At 45.9% G+C, this 20824-nt stretch overlaps 1 protein-coding gene across 1 annotated transcript in view; it reads right to left on the bottom strand.

The window, feature by feature from the left end:
- Nucleotides 1-7445: 7445 nt before the first annotated feature.
- The window catches only part of CDC34 (cell division cycle 34, ubiqiutin conjugating enzyme), a 58012-nt gene continuing 44633 nt past the window's right edge, over nt 7446-20824 (bottom strand). The window contains exons 2-5 of the mRNA XM_070744994.1: nt 19815-19901; nt 15431-15528; nt 10077-10211; nt 7446-8076 (exon numbers count right to left, since the gene is read on the bottom strand). Of these exons, the coding sequence (XP_070601095.1) occupies nt 7866-8076; nt 10077-10211; nt 15431-15528; nt 19815-19901 (531 nt within the window). The 3' untranslated portion in view covers nt 7446-7865. The remainder of the gene's footprint in view (nt 8077-10076; nt 10212-15430; nt 15529-19814; nt 19902-20824) is intronic.

Here is a 20824-nt window from a genome sequence, read left to right as displayed (position 1 = left end):
TAAGAAGTGGAAGAAGGCACGAAGGCTTATATAGATTTGTAAGATGAGAAGCATAATGAGTTAACATTGTTAAAATAAGATGACCCAATGTCCCGCTCTTGGCGGGACAGTCCCACTTTTGAGCAATTTGTCCCATGTCCCGATTTTTTGAAAGATATTGCGTTGGAGCCGGAAGGAACAGCTCTTCCTCCTTTGATGTCGTGCCTTGAAGGCATCGCCTGGCAAGCAGCTCAGCTCCCAAGCGGCCCGAAATTGGATGATGAAAAGTGGGGAGCGGGGGAAAAAAAAATGAAGCCGTGGCCCAAAGCTTTGATGCTATTGGCTATGGGTTGCTTTGCAAATGCCCAACATAGAGAGAGAGAGGAGAGAAAGAGAGAGGAGAGAGAGAGAGAGAGGGAGGAGAGAGGAGAGAGACAGACAGACAGAGAGGAGAGAGAGAGAGAAAGAGAGGAGAGAGAGAAGTGAGAGAGAGAAAGAGAGAGGAGAGAGAGAGAGGAGAGAGAGAGGAGAGACAGACAGACAGAGGAGAGAGAGAAAGAAAGAGAGGAGAGAAAAGAGAGAGAGAGGGGGAGGAGAGAGAGAGAGGAGAGACAGACAGAGAGGAGAGAGAGGAGAGAGAGAGGGAGGAGAGAGAGGAGAGAGAGACAGACAGAGAAGAGAGGAGAGAGAGGGAGGAGAGAGAGAGAGGAGAGACAGACAGAGACGAGAGACAGAGAAGAGAGACAGAGAGGAGAGAGAGAGAAGAGAGAGACAGACAGAGGAGAGAGAGAGAAGAGAGAGAGACAGACAGAGGAGAGAGAGAGAGAAGAGAGAGAGAAGAGAGAGGAGAGAGACAGACAGAGAGGAGAGAGAGAGAGAGGAGAGAGATCAGCAGGTTGGAGAAGAGTGTGCACCTCTCTGGCATTGCGGGGAAAAGCCTATGGAAACCGCTTTCTTTGAGGTGAAGCCCCACCCTAACACTATTAAGGTAAAATTCTGTATAAATTTTTCAGTTGCCCCACCTGCATCAATGGTGTTCCACTTTACTGAAGGTCATCTAGATGTCAAAATTAGATTCCGAGGTTTGGGAGTTTGACATGAACCAAAAGTAAATAATTTGGGATTAGAAATTTATTTTGGGGATTATGCATGACTAACTAATGAGATACTGTTTTTATTGTAACATGAATACAAGGTACAGGGGATGGACATAAAAATGGAAACATCTTGCAGCTCTTCCGTGGAATCCAGATTTGTGAAGCTCCCTTCGAACAGTTTTTGTGGAAACTGGGTTCTGTACGTGTCTATTGAGCTCTGCAGTGATTTTAGGAGCTGTGGTCTTGCGATTCACTCTAACCATTCGCTTTAGAGTCCGACGGTCTCTCTCAGACAACTTCGACTTTCGACCAGACCTGTGCTTGGCTGAGGACGTTTTCCCTTCTCTTTCAAAAGCAGTCATTACTTTTGAGCCATTACCCCTTGAAACGCCGGGGTGGCGCAGCAGGTAGAGTGCTGTACTACAGGCCACTGAAGCTGACTGTAGATCTGTAGGTCAGCGATTCAAATCTCATCACCGGCTCAAGGTTGACTCAGCCTTCCATCCTTCCGGGGTGGATAAAATGAGGACCCGGATTGTGGGGGCAATAGCCTAGCTCTGTTAAAAAGTGCTATTGCTAACATGTTGTAAGCCGCCCTGAGTCTAAGGAGAAGGGCGGCATAAAAATTGAATGAATAAATAAAATAAATAAAATCAACTATTTGGCCTCTTTGAAAGTCTGAGAGGTCTGCCATTTGTAGAAGGTTATAACCAATTTCCTTAAATTTCTGTAAAAAAAAGGTAATTAAAAAAAACATTATCAAATAACAGAATAAAAAAAAACATATTGAAATATGTCAAGTTTTGATTGATTTGAACATGTTCAAACATTATGGTGCCAAAAAGTCAAGTGTTTCCATTCTTTTGTCCACCCCCTGTATTTTGTAATGTATTGAAAAGTTTGTATGGAGGGAAAAAAAACCTTAAAAAGATATTTGCGCATTAGAAGTCAGTTTGAGCCTGTGCTTAATGGTGAACCTCTGGCACGGAGAGCGCTCTCTGCTGGCACACATGCCATCGCCACAGGTCAGATCTCCGTGGCGGTTCCTTCGTGAGCTTCTGTTTCCTTGCAAACGAGACAGAAGCTCATGAATGAAAAAGATCTTGCCACTTACTTCGCTGCCCGTGTTGGGATGCTCTGCTTCCTGCCAGCCAGCTGGTCTTCGGGTTTCCACTGCACCTACATGCACATCCACACATGCGTGCATGTCCGTGCATGTTGCTTGGCGGGGCCCAGGGTAAGAGCCTTCTATGTGGTGGCCCCGGCCCTCTGGAACCAGCTGCCCCTGGAGATATGTACTGATCCCACCCTCCTCGCCTTCCGCAAGAGCAATAAAGGCCCATCTGTGCCAACAAACCTGGGGCCATTAAACACTAGCCCCCAGTTGATGAATGGAATATAAAGACCTTCATGGCATCGGACCAGAATATCTCCAGGACCGCCTTCTGCTGCACGAATCCTAGCGACCGATGAAGTGCCACAGAGTTGGCCTCCTCTGGGTCCCACTGACGAAACAATGTTGTCTGGCGGGGCCCAGGGGAAGAGCCTTCTCTGTGGCGGCCCCGACCCTCTGGAACCAACTCCCTCCGGAGATTAGAACTGCCCCTACCCTCCTTGCCTTTTGCAAACTCCTAAAAACCCACCTTTGCCGGTCAGGCATGGGGAAATTGATTCCCCCAGGCCGTTTCATTTTATGTATGGTTTTGTTTGGGATGCATGACTGTGTTTTTATAATAAGGGTTTTAAACTGTCCTTTTTTAACCATTAGATTTGTACTATGTATTGTTGTTGTAAGCCGCTCCGAGTCTCCGGAGAGGGGCGGCATACAAATCTAATAAATAAATAATAAATAAATAAATGTATGTTTCACTGTCAGAATGAGAGTGATTGGTTTTTAATTTGTTGGGGTTTTAGATTAGTTAGTTTAATTTTAAATTTGGATTCAGGATGTTTTTTCTATTGCTTTTTATATGTTGTAAGCCGACACGAGTCTTTGGAGTGGAGTGGCTTATAAATCCAATCAATCAATCAATCAATCAATCAATCAATCAATATGCCTGCACGTCCTTTCAGTTTGAGCATGCAAATGTCTAAAAGGTTCACCATCACTGACCTGGTGGTTAGGACACTAGGCTAGAAACCAAGATATGAAAGTTGGCTGGGTGACTTTGGATCAATCACAAGGAGACGGTGAGTTCTAGTCCCAACCTTAGGCATGAAAGCCAGCTGGGCGACTTTGGGCCAGTCTCAGCCCAACTCACCTCGCTGGGTTGTTGTTGTGGGGAAAACAGGAGGAGGAAGGTGTGTTAGATAAATCCGCCAGCCAGAGAACAACAACAAAACCCCATTTCCTTTCAAAATCCTTTTATTAAATAGCTTCAAATCCAGAAAAAACAAAACACAGGAAACAAAAGCAAAAAATATATATCCCATTCCCCGCCAACCCATCCCCCCACCCCAATTCTACAAAACATGTCTATTTTTACCCATCAGATCCCCCCTGCTTCCTAACAGCCCCTACCCCTCAGCCTCCCCCAGGTGCAAATTCTAGCAATTCCCACCCTAGAGGAAAGGGGCGTAAATCTCACAAAATCAGGAAAGCGACATCGAAGGCAAGCGGAGTGGATTTCCATTCAGTGCTCAAGACACGGACCCCGAGTAAAAATAAATAAAGACATTCCCCCCTCTCCGACACACACCATTTAATTGCTCATGAAAAGGAAAACTTGGATTTAACAAAGTCCTTTTAAAAAAAAAAACAGCGGAAAGAGGCGGCCATTTTGAAGTGGGCAATTCCATCCCGTTTCAAAGATGGCCGTCGGGGAGGGAATTGGCAAAAAAAAAGAGAGCAAGATTAAAGGAATAAAATTTCAAAAGGCAGGAATGCAAGAGAGAGAGAGAGACTGGATTCCATACAACTTGCTGGTGCTGGCAGATTTATTTTCCGCTATAGGGAGAACCGCCTTCCTGGCTCAAATCAGGTTTGACATTGTCCTGCAATGAATTCATGAAAGTGAGCAGCAGAACCTGGCAGAAATCTCCTACAGCGGCGTTTTCCCCCAACCGTGGGAGCTTTTAAAAGACGTGTGGATGCCGACTCCCAGAATTCCCATGCTGGCTGGGGAATTCTGGGAATTGTAGGCCACACCTAGGTTGCAAAACACTAACCTAGGTTGCAAAACACTAACCTAGGTTGCCTTACCTCTTCTGGATGCTATTTTCTGTGCTAAGCTCTTGTCGAGAGAGACTTCAAAAGCAAAGTGCAGTGGTTATTTTTAAGATTTGGGAGAACTTCGTGGGAGCCCTACAGATCTTCTCTGGGGGGCCTTAGTGGTGGATGGTTGCATTCCTTGCGATCTTGCAAGGGCTACTTTGGAACGGACTATTCTCGAGTCTTGTAAGACTGGGCTCAGTTTCCTCCTGAGATGGGGAAGGCCATGGTTGCCGTTAAGAAACTAGGAGCTGTCCCAGATGCCGAATTCCTGGCCAGGGACTCCTTGAGATCATTCATCTGACATTGCATTGAGTCAAGTCTCTGAACACACACAAAAAAGAGAGGAAAAGTCCCAGTTGCAATAGGCCAAATGTGTTTTTAAGATGACCCGATAAACCAGACCACCACATATTTCCTGCAATCCGAGAACTACCACAGCCACTGGCGGCATTTGTGGATTATAAGACTTGATTTGGCAACAGCCATCTTGGCACTTGACCCCAAGCAAAGAATGGCTGGATTAGAATGTGTGGAGAAGGTTCCTATAAACCAGGGACCTTTTCCCCCCCTCGGATGTCTCTACAAACGATCTCATTCCATCCGTAATTTAGTAATCCAAGTTTGTTTTAGCTGAATCTCCCTTGGTAATGAACGTGGCATGGGGAGAACCAGAGCATCGGTTGCCACGTGGGACTGGTTTGAGGCTTTAAAGGGGTTTATGGCCCTCAGGACTAGCCTGTAGTTGGTCACTTTGTGTAACTTGAAGAGGTGAAGCAGGACAATTTGATGGTAGAAACCACATTAAGGCTGTCTTTAGGTACTACGAGTTTGTGACCACAGAGAGGCTGAGACAATCATTCCTCCCGCTCTCTCCCAAGACGACTCCCCATTGAGAAAATATTTCCAATTGGGAGGGGTTTGATGGTGTCTTTCTTCTTCCCTAGAGTTTGATCTGGAGTCCAAGTGAGGTACCAATGGGAAGGAACTGGAATCATAGCTTGTTCTGTTGTCTGGTTTGAGATCCAAGCTTGGCGATTTAGTTGCCAACTAAAATGCGCGCTGAAGACGTCTCCTCGAATGGGGACGAAACGTTTGCCACCAAATCGCCAAGCTCGGGGTTCAAACCAATAATATCAAGCCAAGCTACTAAGAATCAAAGACATTTCAACCATAGCTTGTCCCTGTTACGCTTGCTTTGATATGCTGGTTACTCTTTTACTTGTGCACCTCCCGTTCCTGAAAGCTCTGGAATGGGCTTGTTTTTCCTCAAGCAGGCCAAAGGAGAACGTTCTTCAGATCTTCAACTATCGTGGTTGGCTATCGTGGGGGCTGAGAATCGAAGCATTCAGACTAGCAGCTATGAGCGGATCTCAGCTAGCTTGTTCACCCCATCCAAATTTCCTATATTCAGGAGGGGGTGAGCTGAGCAAGATCTCTGCTCCAGAGGATGCAAGTCCTGGTAGATACTAAGGTGACCTTTGTGATGTTGGCTATGGCCACATCCTCTGGCCTGCAAGATCTCCAGCCATCAGGGAGGAAACAGGTCTAAAGCATGAAGTTTAGTGGCAGGAAGTAGTCACCCACCCCCCACCCCCCCAAAAAAAAATTCAGCATCAAAGACTCTGTTGAAGTTGTAGGTAGGTAGGTGGGCTGTTTTTTGCTTTTTATTTTGCCCCACGTTCAAAATTTCTGCCGCCAGTGGGTCCATTTAAGGGTCTCCAAACCTGGCAACTTTTAAGACTTGTGGACCTTCAACTACCAGGCTGCTTGGGGAATTCTGGAAGTTGAAATCCACAGGTCTTAAAAGTTGCCATGTTTGAAGATTTCTCAGTGTTAAAAGAGTATCTTGGGCCTTTTAGAACTGGGGGTCTTCCAGGTTTTTCTGGGCCGGTGTGGAAACACCTGGATTTTGAAGAGGGGATTCACGGATTGGTTGCTGGTCTTGTTAATCCAACTCTTTACCTTCTATCTCTCTGGGTTCAAAGGGGAGTCATCCAGGCAGGACAAAGTCTCCTTCTTCCCATCTGTGACTTGTCTTTTCGATATGGCCTGGTGTTTTCTCTCTAGAATGAAAATCAGGAGAGGGAGCCCTGGAAGAGAAGGGGAGAACCAAGTGGCCTTTCTCTTCCAAGCTTCACCCTATATGTCCTGGCTGAAGGACCCCATGCTGGGCTGTAGGTATGGGCCTGCTGAGTTGGAGCTGTGGCCTCCTACGGAGCTACCTAAATTTGCTGCAAAAAGGGAGCATCAGAACAGGGCGCCACTCGGTGAAGCTGGTACAGAAGGTGGAGTGCCTTCTATCCAATCTACCCTACCTTCCGCCCACTCCAGTGTTCTGTCTACCATCCAGCAATGAGCTCTCTAGGAACGGAGGCATTTTTGGCTGTGTTTCAGCTCTACACCCAAAGCGACGATGGACAACTGACAGCCCAATTCCTCCTTCACTCACTGCGAGTCCAGGAACCCCCGAGGCCAGGGGCAGGCAAAGTTGGCTCTTCTATGACTTGTGGACTTCAACTCCCAGAATTCCTGAGCCGATCAGGCTAGCTCAGGAATTCTGGGAGTTGAAGTCCACATGTCATAGAGGAGCCAACTTTGCCTGCCCCTGCCCTAGGCAGTACCTTGGTCTGTTCCTTTGTTCGCTGGGGAGTTGGGGGCTCCTCCTAAATGGAAGCCAAGCTAAGGAAAGGGGAAAAGAAAGTAGATAAACCATCATGGGGGCCGTCTTGGTCAAATGGAAGTTTGGCGGAACGCTGGAGCTGACACACCTGCGCTCTGGAGAGAATTGGCTCTGGAACTGGCTCAAGGAAGGAAGGAAGCGTCTTTCTCCTATGGAACTCCAGGAGACTGCTTGGCCTCGTCTCCAGAGCGAACTAGAAGGAAATATCCACTTCACAATACCTGCCTCTGCTGGCCAACAGGTCACCCCGATCTGCCTGGTACGGCTAAGAAAATCCTCACTAGAAAATCTTCCCCAAAATATCTTTTTTTGGGGGGGTTAAAGGAAAAACACCACCCACGTCACGAAAGCCGTTCCGAACCTCGCACTCGGTTCCTGCACTCCTCGAAAGGACCGTCTGCCTCTTTGGCGTTGGCCCCCCCCGAACACCCTCCAGACGCCCGGAGGAAAAAAAAAACACGAATCGGGAGTCGCGTCCATCCACCCAAATCCTCCCTGAATAAAAAGGATTTTTTTTAAAAAGGGGGGAGAAAAATTCCAAATCACCAAAAACACACACACGCACAGCACTTGAAGCCCCCTCCCCTCCACTCTGGGAGATCTCCCACCCCCCCTCCCCAGTCAAGCAGAAAGCCGAGTCTTCCTTTTGAGGTAGCGGTTTTGGGTCCTTTTGTCTTGGGGGGGGGGGGGGTGTAGGGCGGGGGCGCCGAACGGGGTTTCCAGGTCTCAGCCGGTTGCATCCTGGGGGGGTTCAAGTATGAGTCAGGTAATTTATTGCTACTATCAGGTGCAGCAGCAGGAGGCAGCGGTGGAGGGAGGGGGAGAAGGGAGAGGGGAGGGGCGGAAGAAGAAGACGAAGAAGAAGACGAAGCGGGACGGGGCGAGGAATCTCTCGTCAAGACTCCTCGTTCCCAGAGTCGTCCTCGTCCCCGTAGCAGCTTTCCACCTCGTCGTCCATCTCGTCGTCTTCGTAGTAGTCGTCGTAGAAGAGGTCGGAGCCTTCGTCCGGGGCGGGCGTCTTGGTCTTGACGCAGTACTCCGCTAACGTGGTGGGGACTTTGACGCCGTCCCTCTCGGCGTCCACCTTGGTTCCCAGGACCTGTTTCCTGGAAAAGGGAGAAGGTCATTTGTAAGAGCCCCCGGGCGGCTCTGCGGTTAGAATGCGGGACGGCTTTGGCTAAAGGGGATTGTTTGAAGTGACCGTGGCGATGGAGGAAAAAAACCCCGGGATTTTTAGGACTGTTTCGCACACCGACTGTCAGTACTATGAACTTTACCGGTTGGGTTTGTCAATATATGAACTAACCAGCAATGTATGTTTGGAGGAATTAATATAATGTTACTTTAAGAGCTAGGGCTGCAATTAACCATAAAAGGGAGACAGATGTGTTTATTTATTTATTTGGATTTCAATTCCCAGAATTCCCAGGCCAGCATGCTTTAAGATGGGTGGACTTCAACTCCCAGAATTCCCCAGCCAGCATGCTTTAAGATGGCTGGACTTCAACTCCCAGCATGCTTTAAGATGGGTGGACTTCAACTCCCAGCATGCTTTAAGATGGGTGGACTTCAACTCCCAGCATGCTTTAAGATGGGTGGACTTCAACTCCCAGCATGCTTTAAGATGGGTGGACTTGCCCAGAATCCTCCAGCCAGCATGGTTTAAGACGGCTGGGCTTCAATTCCCAGAATTCCCCAACCAGCAAGGTTTAGGATGGGTGGACTTCAACTCCCAGAATTCTCCAGCCAGCGTGTTTTAAGATGGGTGGACTTCAACTCCCAGCATGCTTTAAGATGGGTGGACTTGCCCAGAATCCTCCAGCCAGCATGGTTTAAGACGGCTGGGCTTCAATTCCCAGAATTCCCCAACCAGCAAGGTTTAGGATGGGTGGACTTCAACTCCCAGAATTCCCCAGCCAGCGTGTTTTAAGATGGGTGGACTTCAACTCCCAGCATGCTTTAAGATGGGTGGACTTGCCCAGAATCCTCCAGCCAGCGTGGTTTAAGACGGCTGGGCTTCAATTCCTAGAATTCCCCAGCCAGCAAGGTTTAGGATGGGTGGACTTCAACTCCCAGAATCCCCCAGCCAGCTTGCTTAAAGGTGAATGGATCTCAACTCCCAGGATTCCCAAGCAAGCATGAATCGGTAGAAAAAAATTGATTTTTTTTTCTTTTTCCCCCTTCTGGGCTCTGGGTATTTTTTTTTCCTATTGCAGTAAATGAGGTTGAATGTGTATAAGAGCTGTGCATGCGTGTGTGTGTGTGTACATACACATGCAGTTTATATAGTAGATAATCTATATTTTTGTGTGCCTGTGTGTAATATGTATGTACACATATGGCATACAGTGTATGTATGTATGTATGTATGTATGTATGTATGTATGTATGTATGTATGTATGTATGCGTGTATATATTTGTTTTCATAAATTTTCACAGAAGCACCAGCCTGAAGATGACGAGTGGGACCTCGTCAAAACGTCGCCAGAAATTTCTAAAATCCTACACGGGAAGAAACCCGAATATACCAAGACCGTCATATATATAACTGCCTTGGAAATGGCCCTGGGTTGGGCCGAGAGGCAAATAAGGAGCTGTGATGTTCCTTCAATACACCTGGGTGTTTCGACACAAAAGTATGTAACCCTTCCCTGGTGCAGAGCTGAAGGGATTGGATACTGTAGCCTAGAGGATGATTCTCTGCCTTACAAGGCAAAGGTTGCAGGTTCAAGTCCCAGTGGTATGGCTAGCTGATGAGGCCAAAATAAGGCCGAAATAGATCTATCCTAGTCTCCCTTAATTTTCAAATTCAGCAAAAAACATACATATAATTAAGTAGTATATTTTGGATGTTCCGTAAAAGTAAATAGAAAGGGAAATTGTATGTCTTTGAGGTGAGGAGAGCCAGGCACCCTAATCCAAACCCTTGATGTTGATGACGTCAAGTTGGCCATCTTTAAGCCAGTCACATGACCTTTAAGCCACCCCCATCACATGATCATCAAGCCACTCCCACAAAATAAGCCATGCTCACAGTGTGGTAGTAAATTTTTTTGCAGCCCTTCACTGGACCAGTTTATGTCCAAAGCTGGGTGATCTACCAACCTGATGATGTCGGTGTATTCTTGATCCTTCCCTTTGCTCTCTTTCCACTTTCTGTACATCACCGAAGCGTCAACGTTTGCAGGAGAGAAAGTGTTTGGTTCGTTCAGGAGTGAGATGACACTAAGAAGAATTGTTCTGGTATGGGAAGACAGGTTTTTTTAAAAAAAATAATGTATTAAAAATAATGCAGCTTAATTTAAGCATAGGTAACCTGTGTTTCCCCCCAAATTAAGATTGGGTCTTGTATTAATTTTTGCTCCAAAAGAAAGGTTTTATTTTGGGGAAATATGGCACTAAATGTGTGCTGACAAACTTAACTGGGGTTTATTTTTAGGTTGGTTATTTTTATTAATTTATTTATTAATTGGGTTTGTATGCTGCCCCTCTCCAAGGACTTGGGGTGACTCACGTATCAGAACAACATAACAATACATCTAAAAATCCAATGAATATGGCTAAAAAGACTTAAAAACTGTAATACAGTGATCCCCCGATCATTGCGAGGGTTCCGTTCCAGGACCCCTCGCAACGAGCGGGTTTTAGCGAAGTAGCGTTGCGGAAGTAAAAACACCATCTGCGCATGCGCAGATGGTGTTTTTACTTCCGCAGCGCTAGCGAGGAGCCGAAGATTGGGGACCGCGCGGCTGTTTTAAAACGTCACCGCCGGCATGGGGGGCTTGCCAGCACCCCCCGGACCCCCAACCCGGGTTTGGGGGGCTGCTAGGAAGCCGCCCATGCCGGCGGCGACGTTTTAAAACAGCCGCGCTGCTTTCCAATGAGTCCCGAAGACAAATGTCAAACTTCCGCGTTTGTCTTCGGGACTCATTGGAAAGCCGCGCGGCTGCTTTAAAACGTCGCCGCCGGCATGGGCAGCTTGCCAGCACCCCCCCGAACCTGGGTGAGCAGTGAGCGAAGGGCGGGTGGCCGGGCGAAGGGCGGGCGAGCGGGTGCTGGGGAGGGCTTCTCCCCTCCCGCCAGCAAGAGGGGGAGCGAACGGCGTGGGCAGGCTGCAGACAAGCCGTTCGCTCGGGCCGCTTCCCAGCTGAGTACTCAGCTGGGAAGCGGCCCGAGCCAACGGCGTGGGCGGGAGAAGGGCGCGCGAGCGGCGCGCGGGCAGGCAGGCTGCGGACAAGCCGTTCGCTCGGGCCGCTTCCCAGCTGAGTACTCAGCTGGGAAGCAGCCCGAGCGAAGCGGCAGCAGCGAGGAGTTTGCGTGGGCGGTGGGGAAACTCCTCGCTGATGCCCGCCAAGAGGGGGAAGACCTAGGGAAGCCGCCCAGCAGCTGATCTGCCCGGCGCCATCTACGCATGCGTGCCCATAGAAAAAAAGGGCACGCATGCGCAGATGGTGTTTTGACTTCCGGGTTCAAAAATCGCAAATTAGCCTGTTCGCAATGGTCGAGAACGCAATAACCGGGGGATCATTGTATATATATATATTTAAAAAACCATTCATCACCATTCACTCAACCAAACATACTAAACATTCGTTGATCAGGGGGCTAAGATCTAATGGCACCAAGTCTGGAGGCATAAATGGGTCTTTACACTTTTACGGAAGGCAAGGAAGATGGGGGCAGTGCGAATCTCCAGGGGAGGCTGATTCCAGAAGGCAGGGCCCCCCACAGAGAAGGCTCTTCCCCTAGGCCCCGTGAAACGACATTGTCTGGTTGACGAGACCCTGAGAAGGCCGACTCTGTGGGACCTGACCAGACGTTGGGATTCATGTGGCAGAAGGCGGTCTCGGAGATAATCTGGCCCAATGCCATGTAGGGCTTTGTAGGTCATAACCAACACTTTGAATTGTGTCTGGAAACTAATCGGCAATCAATGCAGCTTGCGGAGTGATGGCGAAATAGGGGTATGACTTGGAAGGCCCATAACCGCTCGCATGGCTACATTTTGGATGATTTGAAGTTTCCCAACCGTATTATTATTATTATTATTATTATTATTATTATTATTATTATTATTATTATTAACATAGAAGACTGACGGCAGAAAAAGACCTCATGGTCCATCTAGTCTGCCCTTATACTATTTCCTGTATTTTATCTTACAATGGATATATGTTTATCCCAGGCATGTTTAAATTCAGTTCCTGTGGATTTACCAACCACGTCTGCTGGAAGTTTGTTCCAAGCATCTACTACTCTTTCAGTAAAATAATATTTTCTCATGTTGCTTCTGATCTTTCCCCCAACTAACTTCAGATTGTGTCCCCTTGTTCTTGTGTTCACTTTCCTATTAAAAACACTTCCCTCCTGAACCCTATTTAACCCTTTAACATATTTAAATGTTTCAATCATGTCCCCCCTTTTCCTTCTGTCCTCCAGACTATACAGATTGAGTTCATGAAGTCTTTCTTGATCAGTTTTATGCTTAAAACCTTACACCATTCTTGTAGCCCATCTTTGGACCTGTTCAATTTTGTCAATATATTATTATTATTATTATTATTATTATTATTATTATTATTATTATTATTATTATTATTATTTACTAGATTTGTATGCTGCCCCTCCGAAGACTCGGAGCGGCTTCCAAGAACAATACAGTGTATAAATCTATCTGTTTAAAAACAAAGTTATAAAAACCCTTATTTAAAAACAATCATACAATCATAACTATACATAAAGCAGGACAGCCAGGGGAATCAATTTCCCCATGCCTGGCGACATAGGTGGGTTTTCAGGAGTTTACGAAGGTAGCCCCATATAGAGAGCATTGCAGCAGTCGGACCTCGAGGTGATAAGGGCATGAGTGACCGTGAGCAAGGACTCTCTGTCCAAATAGGGCCGCAATTGGTGCACCAGGCGAACCTTTATATCAGGGGTCCCCAAACTTTTTACACAGGGGGCCAGTTCACTGTCCCTAGGACTGTTGGAGGGCCGGACTATAAAAAAAACCAGTGAACAGATTCCTATGCACACTGCACATACCTTATTTCTTTCTCTCTCACTCACTCTTTCTCTCTGTCTCTCTTTCTCTCTCTTGTTTTCTCTCTCTCTCTTGCTCTCTCTCTTGCTTTCTTTCTGTCTCTTGCTCTGTCTTTCTCACTCTCTCTCTTGCTCCCTCCCTCCCTTTCTCTCTCCCTCTCTTTCTCCCCCATCTTCCTTCCTTCCCTCCCTCCCTTCCCTCCCTCCTTACTCTCCACTTCTCTTTCCCTCGCTCTTTTTCCCTTCTCTTTCCCTTTTCTTTCTTTCCACTTCTCTCTCTCTCTTCTCCCTCTTTCACCCTCCCTCTTCTCTCCCCGCGGAGGACTCGCCCGACAAGCCTCCACCCTCTGACCCTGGACTCCCATTCAATCCCCATTCAGAAAACGGGAGCTAGCAACTCAAAGAGGAGGAGGAGGCGGGTGTGTGTGTGTATGTGTTGTGCCCAGCTCGGCTATCAACAAGCCTTACTTTACCTCAAGTGAGATAAGATTGAGGGGGATGTTCTCACTGCTTTTCCAGTGCGGCCTTGGAAAAGACCCGCGGGCCAGATAAATGGCCTCAGCGGGCCGCATGTGGCCCCCAGGCCGTAGTTTGGGGACCGCTGCTTTATATTACGGTCATTCAGAAAAAAAAACATGATAGCCCTTATTTTCTGGCTGGCTCTCGTTTTCGGGGAAAACATGGTAGGCCTTGATTTAGGACCGATTGCTCAGTGGTGATAAATTGAGCCCTGGTGGTGCAGTGGTTAGAATGCAGCACTGCAGGCTACTTCTGGTGACTGCCGGCTACCAGCAGTTCAATTCTCACTGGATCAAGGTTGACTCGGGCTATGATTGATTGTCTGGTGGTGGGATCACTGAGCACATGTTATATGTTGTGTGTGTGTTTTATTTTATAAACATCAATAAAAATATATATATAAAAAAAGATTGACTCATGCCGTAAGGTCTGGTCTTTCCCCTTTATTCAAGGAAGTAAAGACTCTTGAAACCTGGCATTTCAAAAAGGAAGCTTTTATTGAACAGGGGTGACCACAGGACGGAATAAAAGCAAGAGACCCCTCAAGCAGTACAAGTCGAACAAAAGGAATTGGGAACCCCTCCCAACAGTCCGAGGTGGATTCAGCCAAATCAGATGTGGTCATTGTATAGACCGGCTCTGAGACTGTGATAAGGGAAGCTTTCTCAGGGTCATCTTCTGCCGGTTTTCAGGTGATGCAGCCCACATGGCCCTCCCATAATATTTCCCAAAAGGCATGAAAATCCCAGGACGCCAGGCAAAAAGGTTATAAATCAGTCGTGGCGAACCTTTTTTGGTTTGTGTGCCAAAAAAGGGGGGGGGGGGCGTGTTTGTATGTGGGGTCTAACGCATACATGCCCACACCCATAATTTTATGTGCCCCCTCATGCATGCACGCATGACCCTCCCGCTCCAGGCATGCGATGGCACACTGAAGGCCTGGAGGGGGGCAAAAATGGCCTACACCACTTCCTTGGAGGCCCGAAATGGCCTATTTCCCATTTCGGGCCTCCAGAGGGCCTCTGGGGTGGAGGCCATTTTTGTCCTCCCCAGGATCCTAGAAAGGCTCTGAAGCTGTGATGGTGAACCTATGGCACGCGTGCCACAAGTGGCATGCAGAGCCTTCTCTGTGGGCACCTGGACTGTCACCAGCTGGTCTTCGCTGCAGTGGGAAACAGCCTGAAAATGGCCAGAAAACAGGCATTTTTCTGGCCTTTGGGGGCCATTTTTTGGGTCATTTTCAGGCTGTTTTGAGGAGACTTTCAAGCCATTTTCCAGCTGTTTTCAGGCTATTTTTCAGGCCCAAACCAGCCTAAAAACAGCCCCTAAATGGGCCATTTTCTGGGTTGTTTTCCGGTCATTTTGGGGCCATTCCTGAAACAGAAGACTGACGGCAGAAAAAGACCTCATGGTCCATCTAGTCTGCTCTTATACTATTTCCTGTATTTTGTTTTAGGATGGATCTATGTTTATCCCAGGCATGTTTAAATTCAGTTCCTGTGGATTTACCAACCATGTCTGCTGGAAGTTTATTCCAAGCATCTACTACTCTTTCAGTCAAATAATATTTTCTCACGTTGCTTCTGATCTTTCCCCCAACTAACTTCAGATTGTGTCCACTTGTTCTTGTGTTCACTTTCCTAGGTGAGGTCTCCAGAACTGAACTGAAGCCAAAAACAGACTGAAAATGGCTTGAAAATATGCCTGGAAATGGCCAAAAAATTGGCCCCAAACAGCCAAAATTCCATTAATAGCATTCCAGCTATTAATATCCCACTTTTTCTAATTCCATAGCAATCCGGGGGATCTGTAATTATTCCATAGCAATTGAAGGGATCTGTATTTTTTAAAAATATATATATTTAAATATGGCTAAGAGGGAAGGAACGACAACTCACCTTACATTCTGGGTAGGGTTCCACCTTTCTGACGGTAACTCGCCGCTCTGTGGGTCATCCACTGGAGGATGTAGAATTGAAATGCAAACATCGCCGGTCTGCAATGTATAAACCATGTGTCTGCTATGCACGCCTGCATGCACAGGCTGAGTTCACACACCCTTAGTTCAAAATCCAGATGATTTATATCATGGGCAAAGGAAGGAGATGCCCACTGAACATACAAGGGTCAAAGACATACATCATACAATGGCTTAAGGAAGAAGTGAGGAGGAGCTATGGCCTTTTTATGACTGGTGGACTTCAACTCCCAGAATTCCTGAGCCATTATGGCTCAGTATGATTGGCTGGCTCAGTAATTCTGGGAGTTGAAGTCCACCAGTCATAAAAGGGCCGTAGTTCCCCACCTTAAGGGGCTGGACCAGGTTATACATTTACTCCTCGACTTATGGCTGGGTACTTAGCAACCATTCAAAGTTATGACCGACCTAAAAAAGACGAGATTTGGAGTAGCTAAAGTTGACAAGATAGCAGTCTTCTAATATCTTAGGGATTGCCACAAAGAAGATGGAGTCAAGCTATTCCTTGGTGATGGAGTCCAGTGCCAGCAGTTGCCAGAAAGTTTGGCGGATCGAATCTCATAGAAACATAGAAGACTGACGGCAGAAAAAGACCTCATGGTCCATCTAGTCTGCCCTTATACTATTTCCTGTATTTTATCTTACAAGGAATATATGTTCATCCCAGGCATGTTTCAATTCAGTTACTGTGGATTTACCAACCACGTCTGCTGGAAGTTTGTTCCAAGGATCTACTACTCTTTCAGTCAAATAATATTTTCTCATGTTGCCTTTGATCTTTCCCCCAACTAACTTCAGATTGTGTCCCCTTGTTCTTGTGTTCACTTTCCTATTAAAAACACTTCCCTCCTGGACCTTATTTAACCCTTTAACATATTTAAATGTTTCGATCATGTCCCCCCTTTTCCTTCTGTCCTCCAGACTATACAGATTGAGTTCATGAAGTCTTTCCTGATAAGTTTTATGCTTAAGACCTTCCACCATTCTGGTAGCCCGTCTTTGGACCCGTTCAATTTTGTCAATATCTTTTTGTAGGTGAGGTCTCCAGAACTGGACACAGTATTCCAAATGTGGTCTCACCAGCGCTCTATATAAGGGGATCACAATCTCCCTCTTCCTGCTTGTTATACCTCGAATCGAATCTCATTAAGCTCAAGGTTGACTCAGCTTTCCATCCTTCTGAGGTCAGTAAAATGAGGACCCAGATTACTGGGGGCAATAGGCTGACTCTCTGTAAACCGCTTAGAAAGGGCTGTAAAGCACTATGAAGCGGTTTATAAAACTAAATGCTATGCTAATACTATTGCTATTCTCCAAAGCACCTGAGGGTAGGACAAGAAGCAATGGCTGGAAACTAATCAAAGGGAGAAGCAACCAAGAAATAGGAAATTTCCCGACAGAAGAATTAATCAGTGGAACGACTTGCCTCCAGAAATTGTGAATTCTCCAACACTGGAAGATTTTAAAATGAGATTGGACAATCATTTGTCTGGAATGATATAGGGTTTCTTGCCTAAGCAGGGGGTTGGACTAGAACAGTGTTTCCCAACCTTGGCAACTTGAAGATATCTGGACTTCAACTCCCAGAATTCCCCAGCCAGCATTGGGAAACACTGGATTAGAAGACCTCCAAAGTCCCTTCCAACTCTGTGATTCTAGTCCAGGGGTTGGCAAAGTTGGGTCTTCCATGACATGTGGACTTCAACTCCCAGAATTCCTGAGCTAGCATGATTGGCTCAGGAATTCTGGGAGTTGGAAGTCCACAAGTCATAGAAGAGCCATCTTTGCCTATCCCTGTTCTAGTCCAATCTACTGCTCAAGCAGGAAAACTTGTATCATTCTGGACTTAAGAAGCTTCCAGTGTTGGAGCACTCACAACTTCTGAAGTTGAGCCGTTCCACCGATTCATTGTTCTCCCTGTCAGGAAATTTTTTATTTCTAGGTTGTTTGTCTCCTTGATTAGTTTTCATCCGCTGCTTCTAGTTCTGCATTTAGGAGTTTTGGAAAATATTTTGGGGGCCCTTTTTCTTTGTGGCAGCCCTGCAGAGATTGGAGGACTACTATCACCCACCCACCCTCCTTGTCACCATACTATCCAATTCCTGCATCCATTCTTTATATGTTTTAGCCTCTTGTCCCTTAATCCAGTGTTTCCCAACCTTGGCAACTTGAAGCTATCTGGACTTCAACTCCCAGAATTCCCCAGCCAGCATTCACTGGCTGGGGAATTCTGGGAGTTGAAGTCCAAATAGCTTCAAGTTGCCAAGGTTGGGAAACACTGCCTTAATCATCTTAGCTGATGTTCTTGGGACACTTTATAGAGTTTCAATGTGTTTTTTTTTTAATATTGTGAAGACCAAAAGAGCATGTAATATTCCCACTGTGGTCTTATCAGTGCTGTACAAAGAGGTGCCAACATTTAGCATGATCTTGGGTTAGGACTTTGTCCAATCAGTTGGGCTGCCAATATATAAACCAACAATGTATGTCCGTAGGTTTAACTGTGTTGATATAGGTAGTTTTAACTGTATGCTATGTCTGTTTGGTTAATTGTGTTGCAGGTTGCCATAAGAGGGAGCTAGAGATCATAGCTCTCTCGCTCTCTGACATACTTTCTAGGACATTCTGCTCTCTGTTGTATCTAAGCTATGTCTATGTTTACTATGAATGACTGTACTTGTCTATTCCTTGGCCCGTTATTCTGACCACGTGTATAACCTGGACTGTTATTCTGATTATGTGCATGAGATAGAAAAGGTGGATAGAGAAAAAAAAAATTCTCCATCATGCAATACAGTGGTACCTCTACATACGAACTTCATTCCGTGACCAGGTTCTTAAGTAGAAAAGTTTGTAAGAAGAAGCCATTTTCCCCATAGGAATCAATGTAAAAGCAAATAATGCGTGTGATTGGGGAAACCACAGGGAGGGTGGAGGCCCTGTTTCCTCCCAGGAGATTCCTAGAGAGGCCCCACGGAGGCTTCTCCCTGCCTTTTCCGGTTAAAGTTTCGGAGGCTTGGGTTTGTAAGTGGAAAATAGTTCTAGAGAAGAGGCAAAAAAATCTTGAACACCCGGTTCTTATCTAGAAAAGTTTGTAAGTAGAAGCATTCTTAGGTAGAGGTACCACTGTACTAGGACGAGGGGGCCCTCCCTAAAGCTCATAGGTATGAAAGTGAGGACAAATAAAGGGAAATATTTCTTCACCCAGGGGGTCATTGGTTTATGGAATTCCCTTCCAGAAGAGGTCGTGACAGCTGTCAGCCTGGATAGATTCAAGGCAGGATTAGCTGGATTCAGGGATGCCAAGTGTATCATAGGTGGTTATTGAAACGGATGTTCAAGTGTTGGTTGAGGCAGGCAGGGTTCCCTTGGGTACCATTTGTTGGGGGTCAGGGGAAAGGGAGAGTTTTGCCTTATCTTTCTGCTCAAGATCCCCAAGGACAATTGGTGGGCCATGTCTGACACAGAATGCTGGACTCGATGGGCTTTGGCCCGATTCAGCATGGCTCTTCTTATGTTCTTATGTGTATGACCTTGGCTGTTTATAGGACTGTGCTGTTTCTTAAAGTAAACTTTAAACTTTAACTCAAGTTAGAGTGTCATAACTAACATACTCTCATAAATGTTTCCATGTGCAGAACCTTGTAATTCAAGAGTTACTTTGCACATAACTTAAACAATCTTAATAGTAAACTTGTGTTGCTGCAGCCTAGGACTGCTTTGGGGTTGATCCTCAGGGACCCAGAGAGACCGAATAAGGAAGATTGAAATGATTACTGACAAATATTCTGGTATGATACAGTGGTATCTACCTAAGAACGCCTCTACTTACAACTTTTCTAGATAAGAACCAGGTGTTGAAGATTTTTTTGCCTCTTCTCAAGAACCATTTTCCATTTACAAACCCGAGCCTCCGAAACTGTAACCAGAAAAGGCAGGGAGAAGCCTCCGTGGGGCCTCTCTAGGAATCTTCTGGGAGGAAACAGGACCAGAAAAGGCGGGGAGAAGCCTCTGTGGAGCCTCTCCAGGAATCTCCTGGGAGTAGACAGAACCTCCACCCTCCCTGTGGTTTCCCCAATCGCACCCATTATTTGCTTTTACATTGATTCCTATGGGGAAAATTGCTTCTTCTTACAAACTTTTCTACCTAAGAACCTGGTTACGGAACGAATTAAGTCCGTAAGTAGAGGTACCACTCTACTTGAGCGTAAGGGAGCCAAAGGGACCGAGGTCCTTTATCCACTTTGTAAGAGAAGACTATGGCTGACGTCAGGCTCATGTCCAGCCCTGGCACAAGAACATACCTCATATATGTTGGGATGCCACATCTTGGTCAGGAATCGGAAGGCAGGCGGCGAATAAGGATAATCAATGGGAAATCTGAGCCGAGCCTATGTGGAGAAAGAAGGAAGAGGAAAGGTGTGTCAAGAACCGAGTACAGATGGTTATCTAATTTTAAAAACAATAAAACAAAAACCAATCAAAATTTCTCAACATAAATCAAAAGAAAGATATACACAACAGAAATTCTGACCAAAGGTGACACAATCTCCGTCTGAGTTCAATCCACCCGATAATTACTAACAATATACCAATATCATAACTCACAAATATCCTTTACCCACAAAATTAATAAACATAACCAAACTAAGTTGTCACAATATATATTCCTGCTAGCTTGCAGGTACTACCCCCCCTTTTCCCCCTTTCTTACCTCATCTAAAATCTCTACTACAATCTCTATCTATCAATGCATACAGCAAAACACTACGTTATTCTTAAATTACTATATTTTATAGATACAGTGTTCCCTCGATTTCCGTGGGGGATGCGTTCTGAGACCGCCCGCGAAAGTCGAATTTCCGCGAAGTAGAGATGTGGAAGTAAATACACCATTTTTGGCTATGGACAGTATCACAAGCCTTCCCTTAACACTTTAAACCCCTAAATTACAATTTCCCATTCCCTTAGCAACCATTTACTCACAATTATTACTGGTACTCACCATTGAATAAGGCACTTAGTGATCCTGATATTTATAAACATAATTATTTATTAACAATAATTATTCTTTTTGTTATTTATTTGCAAAAATTATTAGTTTGGTGATGACGTATGACATCATCGGATGGGAAAAACCGTGGTATAGGAAAAAACCGCGAAGTATTTTTTAATTAATTTTTTTTTTAAACCGTGGTATGGGCTATTCGCGAAGTTCGAACCCGCGAAAATCGAGGGGAACACTGTATAAGATTATGTAAATACGAATATTGAATACAAAATAACTATCTATAGATAAATGTTTGAAATGAAT

The sequence above is a fragment of the Erythrolamprus reginae genome, chromosome 1 (assembly GCF_031021105.1).
Source record: "Erythrolamprus reginae isolate rEryReg1 chromosome 1, rEryReg1.hap1, whole genome shotgun sequence".
Lineage (NCBI taxonomy): Eukaryota > Metazoa > Chordata > Lepidosauria > Squamata > Dipsadidae > Erythrolamprus > Erythrolamprus reginae.
This window is presented reverse-complemented; position numbering and strand designations above follow the sequence as displayed.